Consider the following 12,655-nt stretch of genomic DNA (forward strand, 5'->3'; position numbering starts at 1 on the left):
AAATCAAAAATGTAAAAGGTTTGATCGATGACATTGTTTCTTATACTTGTAATATGGGCTGGATAGGAGGCCAGAAAGGTCTTCTCTGCAGGACTGGTGATAAAAGGGTTTGAAGGAAAGAAATTTGGAGCCGGTGGAGGTTTTGGAGGGCGAGAGTGATGTGGTCATGAAAAAGTGACTAAGTTCTGAATGAGTTGAACTTTCTGTTGTTGTGGATGAATTTTAAAGCGGGTTGTTGCAATAATTCCAGAGTTCATATGGGAAATGTGTTTAGTGATGGGTGGGGTGCCATTTTGTTTTTAGATAAAAGGCACTTTTGATTACTTATGTTGTTTGCAGTCAAAAATGACACCAAGGTTGCGAATGTGTAGCAATGGAGAGTGTGAAGTTATGCGTGTTATGTGGTTAAAGTTTGTTTTGGTGAAGGATTCATATAATGGTGATGTCAGTCTTGTTTGTACACAAGTGAAATTTGTAGACAGTTCTTTGCATCCAGGATTTAATTTTAGAGAGGCAGTTTGTCTGTGGAGCGGGTTTATACAGTAAAATATTTGGTGGTAATGTGAAATGGAAAAGGCAACTTTTTTCTCATTTTTTAAATACAGTACAGTTGCGGTTAATGGTACTGGTGGCTCTATTTTTTTCCTTTTTGTTGGAAAAATCCGCACTAGAGCCGCAAAAAGTGAAGTGCGAGGGATTACTGTAATCATTTAAGTTATAAATTATTACGCACGTCACCGTCTTAGTAGCTGAAATTTGGCAAAGTTGGTGCATGGTCTTACCAAGTGGGCGACTAAAGGGTGAAACGTGGAATAACAAGCACTGAACCCTGCGGGAGCCCTTGGAAAAAAAGTGTGATGGAAAAGTCCTCTAGAAGAAAGCCGACAAGACCGTTTATTACAAAGGCATTGCAGAAATAGAATAAGAACCCCTAACAAATATAGCACAATATCAACATTTTAATGCAATCAACATTGTAAAGTTTGGGAAAATGATCATACAAAAACTGGAAATTCAAACTGCCACAATGTGACAGGACATTGTGTTTCTTTTTCATTCAGAATACACAAATCCATCTGGATACCTGCTTTCCACAATGAATATTGTCATGCACTGACATGAAGGTCAATCAAAGCAACAATGCCACGATTCAGTCGACTGCGCTTTGGAGACAAAGAAGTGAACACCTTCTCCAAGGTGAAGCAGACAAAGGCAGTATAGTCCCACTGTGGAATGCTAGCCCTAATGCGCGTATCGTATGACGCAGACTCTTGTACATCACTCATTAATAATTCAGCATCGCTTCATATCCTCCCCCTGCTCGCCTTGAATCTCAAACAAAGCATGATGTTAAAGCAGCCACACTAAAAAAGAGGAGAAGTGAGGCATAGCAACGCATAACAGATGGCGTTACCGGGCGCCCTAATCCTCAAGGATCAGAGGTCCCTGTTGTTGGGGTACGGGTTTCTACGTGAACAGAAACAACACTATCTAAACTACAAAATTTTGATTTCTCTGCTCACAATACTCTGGAAGGTCCCATAGGTATAGAAAAGGAAATGGACTCTACCCTACTTGAGGGTCAACGTGTCACCATCATCAAAGAACTGTGTTTGGCGCTGTTTTTCCCCTCTGGGATTTGATTCCAGCAGGTTTTCTTATCCTCATTTCCACAGAAATAACACAAATGAAATGTTTTCTCTAGAGACCATGTGAAAATATGGGTTTCCTCTTTTGGGGAAAAAAGCCGTTTTTGTCCAAATCTATATCTCCATGCAAACATAATCCTTGATAAACGTTTGAATAGTTCAACGATTTACACAGGATAAAATTAATAATGAAACTAAATGGCTTAACTGGTCCATTTGGCACCCCACCAGTTCTCTGGCATTCTTTTCCTATAGTTGTAGAGCTAAGTCAACTTCTAGGAAGCGCATTTAATACTGGAATTATGTGCTTGGGTGATCGAGTACACTTCCTACATACATCTGGCTTGAACCGCAAACATATTTACGAGTCATTAGTAACTAGCCTGTTCACAAAAACAATTAAACTCGCAAATCAAAGTATCACCGAGAGATGAAGCTGCACTTCGGTCATTTGACCTGCAGATGTCGCACTCAGCCGCAAGCTTTACAAGTCGTGTGTGCGCGATGCGTACAATTTAAAAGGCAATTAAAAAAGGCCATGAGGTATTTGAAAATTACCAACAAAGGGGGTTAGTGGCTCAAACTGATAAATGGCACAATGATGAAATAAAGCAAATTAAGCTAAACGGCCCCTCCTCTCCCATTTAACGTGGTCACGCGTAACTCTCGATCCCCTCCTCTTTTTTCTCTCTCTTTCTCTCTCTCACTTACATACGCACACCTCTTCACCCACCCTTCTCTTCAGTTGTAAACCCGAGCTTCAACCGATGGACTTATTACAAGCAGTGAGTGTTCTCCCCGTGCGTAAAAAGTGACCATGGCGCCTTTTACGCACCGCTGCTAACCGGAGAAAACCATGGAGTAGTCGCTCAATTTGATTCGCGCTGAGATGGCAGCACTTCGCAGGAAATTCGGCGAGGACTACCAAGTGGTCAGCACCAACCGGGCCGGGGGTGGAGGTGGAAGCGGCGGCGTTGGCGGCTTCTCGGTGCCGGCGGCAAAGAAGAAGAGGCAGCGCTTCGTGGAGAAGAACGGTCGCTGCAACGTGCAGCACGGCAACCTGGGCGGCGAGACCAGCCGCTACCTGTCGGACCTGTTCACCACTTTGGTGGATCTCAAGTGGCGCTGGAACCTGCTCATCTTCATCCTCACCTACACGGTGGCGTGGCTGGTGATGGCGTCCATGTGGTGGGTGATCGCCTACATCCGCGGCGACCTGCAGCAGCACGCCCGCGACGCGTCCTACACGCCGTGCGTGGCCAACGTGTACAACTTCCCGTCCGCTTTCCTCTTCTTCATCGAGACGGAGGCCACCATCGGCTACGGCTACCGCTACATCACCGAGAAGTGTCCCGAGGGAATCATCCTCTTCCTGTTCCAGTCGCTGCTTGGCTCCATCGTGGACGCCTTCCTCATCGGTTGCATGTTCATCAAGATGTCGCAGCCCAAGAAGCGCGCCGAGACTCTCATGTTCAGCCAGGACGCCGTCGTCTCGCAGCGGGACGGCCGGCTGTGCCTCATGTTCCGCGTGGGCAACCTGCGCAACAGCCACATGGTGTCCGCGCAGATCCGATGTAAACTCATCAAGGTAAGAGGAAGGCGCAACTCACAGTTTTTTCACTTTGAAGCCCTTTACAGGGCGACGTATTGGAAATTTTGGGGGGAATGGAGTCAATCAGAGGTGTGCAAAGTGAGCCCAAGGATTTTTTAAATTTCATTTTTTTAATATTGGCTCACCAAGCATATTCTAATAACATTAAACATGACCCACAAGTTTACAGTTTATTAAGACATCCTATTTTTTTGATAAAAGAAATGCAAACATTTTATAAGCTATCCCATTGTTCTTTAATTTAAAATAAACATCCCAAAAAGTTATTTCAAGAAAAATGCAATCAAAGGTTAATGGTACTAAATATGCCCAATATTTTATTTAGAACAAGTTAAATTTAACTGTTCCAAATTAGAAGACTATTTTCTTATCTGTTATCAGAAAAAAATGGAACGATCACTTTCTGAACAAATTCTTTAACCATATTTTTCAGTTGATGTTTACCTAGATCTAGGATTTAGCATTAATTCAAAACACAAGTGAAATACAACTACGTAGGCTTTCCATGCTCAAAAAGGTTTCAAACAGAATATTAAAGGTTTTGTGAAGTTATAACATAAAAACAAGTTTAATCCAAATGTGACACTGATCTAGCATTGGCTCTAATTTAAAACAGAAGTCTAGAAATTTAATTTGTCCAAAATGAGACTTGTCTTTAGCGTTGGAGATCCTTTAGAAGCTGTAAAGTAAAACTTAAGTTTTATTGGAATCTGATCTGGCCTTCGGTGATAATTAAATAAACAAGAGCGGGAAACTGTGTCCAGAACCTGAGCAATTAAGATCATTAAGCTGTAATGTGAACCCAAGTTTAATATGGATCTGATCCTGATCTTGTCTACAACGCTTGAATTTGATCTTGCTGCAAAACGTTCTTCAGCGTGATGATCAATCGCTGATTTTATCACACTTCAGGTCATATTGAATGTGAACATTAGCGAGCAGATGTCGGTGCGCAACAGGCGCTGAGCTTTTTTTGTTGAACACGCAAACAGCTCACTCGCTGGCATTATCACTATCCGTCAGCAGCGGCAGGTGTGAGATAAGAAGCTGACTGTGTGTGTGTGTGTGTGTGTATACGTGTGCTGGTCAGGTAGGTGTGAAAGCAGGAGCACATTTGGCTTTCCAAGAGGCAAGAAGCAGAGTGGAGTGGAGTAGCGCAGTGAGTAAAAAAAAAAACAGCTCACCTGGGAGCCAGTGCTGAACATAAAAGTGTATTTATGGCTCTTGAAGCCAGGCGTCATTCACTTCCTTTATGATGTGCATCTTTTTTTACCTCGGCCAAGGAGCTTTGTCAGAGAAAGCCCTACGAATTTTTCTAGTGAATTACGCGCAAGTTATTCAAATAGAGATCCCGCAAAATTGCCACTTGAAAACAATAACCTATTTATGTCATCGCGTTATTGTTGCAAAATCAAAATGTTCCCTTATAATGCACCATATTTATATTTTATAAGCTGTATACAACTCACAAAATCAATGTTCTTTGCAGCTCTCATTTTGTATCATATTACAGCCATATTGAATATTGTATACAACAAATATTTCAGGACCTTTACAATATATTTAATGTTATATATTGTACAACTTGAATCTACTACATTTACATTTTGGGATGTTTTTTTTGTACGCAGTGCGCGGTCTAAATCTGCGCAGGGGCGGGCTAGACTGGGTTTTGGTATTTTTGCAGATGCACAAAAGTTTGGCGCAGTTTAAAGAAGTTTTGCATTGTTGTGGGCATGACCACTGCTGTTTTGATTCACCGTCAATAGAAGTCACTTCTTAATTCCCTTTAAAATTGGTGTGTGAGAGTCTTACAATTCTGTAACATTTACATCATGAAGTGTTCAATATAACGTGCAACGTAGATGTATTTTGATGGAAACCTGTAGCCGTCGCTGATCACGGTGGCGCGACGGTGCCGAAAAAGAGATCAAACATATTGACCGTCTGCTCTTTTAATTATCAGAATTGACTTCCTTTGCATTATGTCCACGTTCAGTGTGCAAAAAGGGGCAGTAAAAAAGACAAACAGCATTAGCTGGGAGCCGCTTCTCTTTTCGCCACATGTGGAGTGTTGCGTCAGGAGGCTTAATGATGCGTGAATGAGAAAGGAGGAGTTGGACTTTTTCCACATTTACAAGCACACGAGCAGCCCGTAAAACATAATCGCACACGTTCACGTCGACAAAACCACATGCAACTCGTACACTTAATGAATTGTTTCTATTTTGCAAGGTGGCTGCTATTTGGATCCTGATTTTGAAAAATCCGTAAGCCTTTTATGGATGTTTGTACGGCAATAAGGCTGCACGATACTGAAAAAAAAAACATCCATATGCGATATAAATGTTGACAAGAGCGAGATCGATATTGCGATATTCAACATGTACCTAAAGAAATAATATTTTTACTATCAAATGTAATTTTTTTTTTCATGCCGCAAAATAAGCAAGCTCAATGTGTTCTTAGCTAATTAATTTAAATGACCCTAGATAATTAGGTGGTAATGCACAATTAAGTTCATCTGACTGGTCAAATTCAAATAAAAGAATACAATTCAATGAGAATAATGTTGCATGTCTTGACGATATGCATTTTGCTTTGGCCATTATTCTGAAATAGATATATTTTTTGATATATTTTGGTGTCCTACTATACAAAACTACTAAAAATGTTTCCTGTACCCTTAATGAAGCTTTTAAATTGGTTTAAATTTGACCCTAGAACAGGTTATTTGAATTTATGCTAACATTGAAACGGTTTCCAAAGCCAAACAAATTGGCGCTCAGAAGAGATTCCACCGTCATCTGTTTGTGTGAAAGCATGAAACAATGGCGGCTGTTTGGACAGGAAGTTGTTGGCGAGCGGCGTAGTGGATAATTAGTGGCTGACAGCTGCCAACAGCAAGACGAAGAGGAGGAGGAGGAGGAGATGTGTGTCACTCAGTGAGCGGCTGACGACTACCAATGGAACACCAAAATGCCACTGGCGCGGTCAGAGAGGCAACATAATGAAAAATTTGCATGGTAAGAGTGTCATCTGGAAAATGAGAATTTTCTCACGTCTTGTTTTACCTCCTCAGAGGTTTGAGGAATCAAAATTGATTTTCATTGCTTTTTCTATTAATATGCGAGATGCAATTATAAAAGCGTACAAGGAAGCAAGAAGAAATGCCGTGAAAGACACTTAGGACGCCTCATAGCACAAGTTTTTACACTGTTGGGAATGAATGTGTAAAGGCAGCAGAATACTAATCAGGAGTAACAATCATTAGTTGGATGATTTCTATGTCCTGAATGTGCTCAGTCTCTTGCCCAAAAAGACAGCTGAGACTTCAGCTCAGGAGTGACTCTGCACATGGTAAGAAGTAGAAAATGAATGGATGAATTTTTAATAAATTGTGTGCATCTCTATTATTGAATGTACAATAACAGAAATTTATATATGACGAATTACAAGCTTGGTGTTGCAAGTAAAGGTATCAGCGTCCCAGAGGTGGAAGTGTATCACATCACGTCTAATAATGAATGCGGGGCTCGGGGCGCAAAAATCATCTTATTTGAGACACAAGAGACAGCAGACTTATAAGGAGCTTTGCCTGTGGACTGTCGGCATACAGTCTGCTCACCCATCTTGTTAACGTGACAGAGACAAGGCAGCGAAAAGAAAAGGGCGTACAGAGATAAGGCACCTCAACTGGATTGCTCACGAGCCGCTAAATAGCGCACAAGTGAACAACAGCCCGCTGACACCACAGCGGCTCCGACACGGAACCCTGAGGCACGCCTCATTCATATTAAATTGGAGAAAAGGCTGTTTACTCACATGGCTCTCGCAGTGGGATTTCAGGGGGGGTACTGGCCTGTGGCAATGTCATGGAGAGGTCGAGGGGGGGCTCCCACGGATGGTCTTGAGGTCATTAGACGTGCATCGAAACCTACAACAAGAAATGCATGACTGTACAAGTAGCAACAGGACATATTTTCCATCTACTTTGAAGCTTACAAACTAAGAAACAAGGTCATATTTTATTCAATATTTAAGTAGATGGGGTACATCCATACGTTGCCTGTGTATTAAACGAGGATGCGACTGTGGATTATTTTGAGTCATTCTGTTTATTTCTATCATTCAGAGTGGCAGTTATGATAAATACCTGATGAGTGTTGGTTTCAGTTTATGACACACTGGATGTGCCCATGTGTGCATGAACATGTGGACATTTTTTGATGTTATGGATTATTTTTTTGAGCCATTTTCTTTATTTCCATTGTGCAAGATGGCAGCCATTAATAAATAGCAAGAGGGGTCATTATAGGGCACGTATGTTGAACAACCATGCAAGAGTGCATACCATGGACCTTTTTTTGTGTATTATTTCCTGTGATTCTGCTTATTTGTATCACGCATGCAGGTATTTATCATAAATAAGTAGAGAGAGATGCAATCAATTTAAATATTATACATAGCTGTGGACCATTTCCTACCATTGATTATTCTGAGTCTTGTTTATTACAAGTGAAATACAGTTACCAACACGAACCGTTCGTCTTTCAGTCTCGCCAGACCCCCGAGGGCGAGTTCCTGCCCCTGGACCAGTGCGAGCTGGACGTAGGCTTTGGCACGGGGGCCGACCAACTCTTCCTGGTCTCGCCGCTCACCATCTGCCACGAGATCAACCCCAAGAGCCCCTTCTTCGACCTGTCCCAGCGCTCGCTCACCAGCGAGCAGTTTGAGATCGTCGTGATCCTGGAGGGCATCGTGGAGACCACCGGTAAGCAGTGACAACTCCTCTGTCTTCCCCTCCTTTTTTCCTCCGTCTCCATCTAAATGGAAATATGAAGATTAGTCAGTCAGTGGAGATGGAGCCGCTTTGAAATCTCATTTAGTCGGCGCCTTTCCGGCTCGGTGTAGGTACGAGTGACGGTGACACATGCAAACGGATCGAATTAGGTGGGTTATTTTATTATCGTGCGATGCCGTGATACTTTTGTATAATAACCTTTACAGCGGCCGTGATTAAGCTGTCAACGGGAAACCATATGTGGCTCCCCAGAATGTAAACATTGCAGCTTGACCACATCAAAAGTCAAGTTTTTGGGAAATAATATTAACAACAGAGGTGATAATACAATTAATCTGACATGAACTTATAATAGGCTAAGATCCACAGAAAGTTAACACGTCACGTCAGTACATTTTTTTTTTTAAATATTACACTATAAAGCAAATTATGTCACATACAATTGGTTTAGTTCCCAGGAATGTCTATATAAAGACAACATTATGTTTGTGAATATGTCGGAGACTACATCATTTATTTTTAACAACAGTGGTATATTGCTATTCATTCAACATGAACCTGGAAATCTAAACATGGCCACAACATTGTGGGGTGTCCACACAGAGTCAACACATTGGTCAGATATGTTCCCTATTTATTACAATTTATGTCAAGTTAAACTGGAAAGCACACGTGACGTTGCTCATTCTGAACATTATCGTGAACGTACACAACATTGCGGAATGACAATATGTCACAGGCAACGTGGTTTTATCCCACTAACCCCCAGTTGGCAATTTCAATCGGCAATTTCTCCAACGCCCGACGTATTTACCGCACCACTCCTCCCCGGGGTCTCCTACAAATAAATCCCTCCTTGCTTTTCTCTTTCCCAGATAATGTTCACTTATAACCCACTGCTGGAGGACACACTGCCCAGCTCAAAAGGCTTAGCAGATTTAACAAGTGGGAGGAAGAGTGGTGGCGTGGGGGTTGTATGTATAGAGATACAGGCGGGCTGGCCGTGGCGTCTGTGTTGTGTTGATAGTGCCATCAAACCCGGGTGCAACGAGAAGTTTATTGCTGCAGTATCCCTGGACTGGAGGGATAGAGCCTCAACTTCAGATGCCTTATACGCTGTCCAACACCCCAAAGGAGATTTTATTGTACTTATGATAATACTATACTACGGTTATGCAATTATGGTACGTTACAATATACGTCAAGCGAAAGTGATGTTTATACAAAATATTGTGGCTTTTTGTGAATTCACGTGGAATTTAGTAGTGTAACATCTTGTCCAGTCAACCTGACACACCAACATTGTGGACCAACACAAGAAAATGGAAAATTTGTGAATAAGCCAATTTACAAAATTGAACTGCAAATATTCAGGGGCTTACTGGAGCAGGTTTTCCGTTTGTGTTGCACGCCCAGAATAGCAACATTCAGATGACATAACACCTGAAGGGCACAAGCACTCCTACTCAGGAGCCGAATGCTTGATGTAGAAAAGATGCACCAGGTCTTTGTTGAATGTTTATTGACCTTTCAGAGTAACAAAAGGCCAAGCAATCTTTCCGAAAGGTTCACCACTTCCGTTGCCCTTGCAGGCATGACGTGCCAGGCGCGCACCTCGTATACAGAAGACGAGGTCCTATGGGGACACCGCTTTCTGCCCGTGATGTCCCTGGAGGAGGGCTTCTTCCGGGTGGACTACTCGCAGTTCCACAGCACGTTCGAGGTCCCCACGCCAGCATATAGCGTCAAAGAACACGAGGAGAAGAATTCCCTACCGTCGCCCGTGTCCACGCCGGCGCTGACCGAGAGCCAAGAGGCCCGGCGTGATCGAGTTTTCTCCGTGGACTGCATCAACGCGGCAACGGCGACCATGGGTGGCGGCGGGGGCGGGGGTCGCCTGCCCAGCAAGCTGCAGCGGATCAGCTCCTCCGGGAAGGAGGACCTCCAGAGGAAGGTGCTGATGCTGAGCTCGCAGCATTCGGAGAAGGCGTGCAGCACCGGGGACCTGCCGCTCAAGCTCCAGCGCCTCGGATCCTCTTCTGGGCCTGACGACTCACTCAAGGTGAGATTTGAACCCATGACCCAATCCACCGGGGACCTCTACCAGCACAGCCTGATGCCCACCTTGTGCCCGCCGCAGCCTCACGCGCACAGCCCACTTTTGACAGCCGGCAGGAGGCCTGAAGACAACCTACCGGCTAAGCTTCGCAAGATGAACCGCTGAAAAGGCAAAATCTGCCTTGGGGGAGGGCAGCCTCATGCAAAATCCTGAACTGACTAGTTATCAATGACTCTCCACCGCACATGTTGGGATTTCTGCGCAACAAAAATATGGAGCTCCACAAAATGGACCCCTCTGCATGTACACTTGTTAGTAAATAATAGTTTTATGAATAAATAAATCACATTCAGTCACTCTTGTGTTTTTGTGTCAATCAGTCATCCAAGCCAATGTTTCCCAACCGTTACGAGAAAACCCTCACGTAACCACCAAACAAATGTGGAACGACAGGATCCGGGGTCGTCTAAGCTACAGCTCCATAAAGACTGCATTGAGGTGCATTTCTGGCTGAGCAGGGATTTCAAACGAGTTTCATGATAAGGACTTGGAAATGTGTTTAGTTCAAATGTAATAAAAGAGTTTATATAATGTAATCTAACAAATATATAATGTAATAGAAGACCATGTACATAATGCAATGAGAGTGTATTTAATTTGCCCCCAAGGGACCAATAATGAGTTGTTGTTCATCGTCTGGAACGAGATCTTTTCTATTACTCGCAATGAGGTTGACGTCAAACAAACACACTCAAGCACACACACAGTGTTTTGTCAGCACCAAGAGTACGTAAGCCTTAATTTCTTGAAGGCAGCAGCGATCAATGCTCTGGGAGCTTTTTTACCCCTTAACGGGACACTTGGAGGAATGGAGGCTTCTGTCCCTCACTCATTAGAAAACAACTCAACTCAAGTTCCAATGCCAAACAACTGCTAAATTCATGTGCGTGTGACAAAATGACAGTACAGTTCAATTAAATAATCAGGACACGACCAACATAAATAATGTCTGAAGCCCAAAGGTGCCTAAAAAAAAGTATGACACTGCTGTACTTAAGTACAGATACAAATGTGGAGAAAAAATCTTTGGTAAAAGTAGTACTGCAGTGAATTTAGGAGGGTGTGAGTACAGGTGAATTTTTACGACTAAAAATACCGGGGACATGAATACTTGATCCAGTGGTACTTGAATAATGTCCTAATTCAAATGACTGGTCGTTCATTATTAACACCTCATTCTCCCCCAAGTCAGTCAGTCAGCTTGTTTTGGTGTATGTCGGATTCATTCATACACACATGGATTGTGCAAGTGTTTGTTTTGATGCGTGTCTGAGTCCCACAAACTGAGTGAGTGCTTGGCTAATTGGGCCGCCTCTGGGTGGCTGAAAGGGAAGTAGGCCTCAATGAAATAAAGGACAAAAACACAGGCGTCAGTCGTTAATCAAAAGATGAACATCGCCACGGCAACGGGGCGAATCCGCAGAATCACAACATTAATAAAAAGTCAAAATCTGAGTCATTGAGACAGATTACATAATTGATCGGCTTGCAACAATTGGTGTATCGATCCTCATTTGGGACTCCTGATCAGCTCAGTAGCTTCTGATGGAAGTTTGGCCTCACAGAAAAACGATACACAGAGAGGTCCCTTCATCATGCGAGCAGGACGCGCATTTGTGTGAATTATTCACAATTTGCCCGTCACCGACAACGCACAGACGGGATTCACTTGATGTGGACGTTTCGAGCGATCAAAGGCGAAGCGTTGAGAACATCTGTGGCCGCACGAGGCACAGAGGAACCTCACGGGTTTGAGGTATCAAATTTTCACGCCAACAGCTGTCTGTCTGAAAAAGAGGCTCCATTACATGCGGACGTTCCTAAAAATAACAGACTGAGCGTTTTCTGGTCCAACAAGGCAGACGTGAGGTGAAACCAGGAAACAAACATCAGCTGTTATTTATTTTCAATCATGTCAAAATCAAAAAAATAATTTAAAAGTTCATCCAAGAACGATTAAATCTACCAAAAGAATACCGTTGCACCTTTACTTAAGAATTGAATGTAATGACCAAAGACTCGAATCAACTTTGCTTATTCTAATCAATGAAAATGCTGCAGATCGGTCACAGCCGCCACAAAACGCATTTTTTCATAAAAGAAAATAGCATTTATAATAAAATATAAATATGATTACAAATGTGATTTTATTTTTATCTTTATCTTTTATCTTTATGCTCTTCTGTTCTCGTGGCATTCAATATATAATTGAAACCTGGATCAGTGACTTTAGCTCTCCTTTCCCACAGCTGATGGCATAGCAGTAACTTTGCGGTTTGAAAAAATAAATAAATAAAAATAATCGAGGCACCTGGGAAAATTTGGAGACAATATGTATGACATCAGAAAGCAACAAAATGAAGAGTAAAAGAAATGCCTTCCTCTAACTAAACAAAGCTCCTCCCCGACTCTCCGTCAAGATGTACCACTTCAACACACTTCCTTGATACCGATTACTGTACTACTTCTCC

General features: G+C 42.7%; 1 protein-coding gene across 1 annotated transcript; it reads left to right on the forward strand.

Moving 5' to 3' along the window:
* Positions 1 to 2,383: 2,383 nt before the first annotated feature.
* On the forward strand, positions 2,384 to 10,480 carry LOC148322648 (G protein-activated inward rectifier potassium channel 1-like). The gene is made up of 3 exons (XM_088316964.1): positions 2,384 to 3,237; positions 7,819 to 8,035; positions 9,658 to 10,480. Exons 1-3 carry the CDS (start codon positions 2,539 to 2,541, stop codon positions 10,287 to 10,289), a joined length of 1,548 nt encoding a protein of 515 aa, XP_088173090.1. The 5' UTR covers positions 2,384 to 2,538; the 3' UTR covers positions 10,290 to 10,480.
* The last annotated feature ends 2,175 nt before the right edge of the window (positions 10,481 to 12,655 follow it).

Source organism: Idiotropiscis lumnitzeri, chromosome 15, assembly GCF_059441095.1.
Source record: "Idiotropiscis lumnitzeri isolate Australia: NSW breed Sydney's pygmy pipehorse chromosome 15, RoL_Ilum_1.0, whole genome shotgun sequence".
Classification (NCBI taxonomy): domain Eukaryota; kingdom Metazoa; phylum Chordata; class Actinopteri; order Syngnathiformes; family Syngnathidae; genus Idiotropiscis; species Idiotropiscis lumnitzeri.

What these genes read in the sequence shown, in the direction of transcription:
- LOC148322648 (XM_088316964.1), top strand. Translation starts at nt 2,539, where the DNA reads ATGGCAGCACTTCGCAGGAAATTCGGCGAGGACTACCAAGTGGTCAGC. An exon ending in TCCGATGTAAACTCATCAAG is followed by an intron (nt 3,238 to 7,818) that starts GTAAGAGGAAGG and finishes TTCGTCTTTCAG; the next exon opens with TCTCGCCAGACCCCCGAGGG. An exon ending in GGGCATCGTGGAGACCACCG is followed by an intron (nt 8,036 to 9,657) that starts GTAAGCAGTGAC and finishes TTGCCCTTGCAG; the next exon opens with GCATGACGTGCCAGGCGCGC.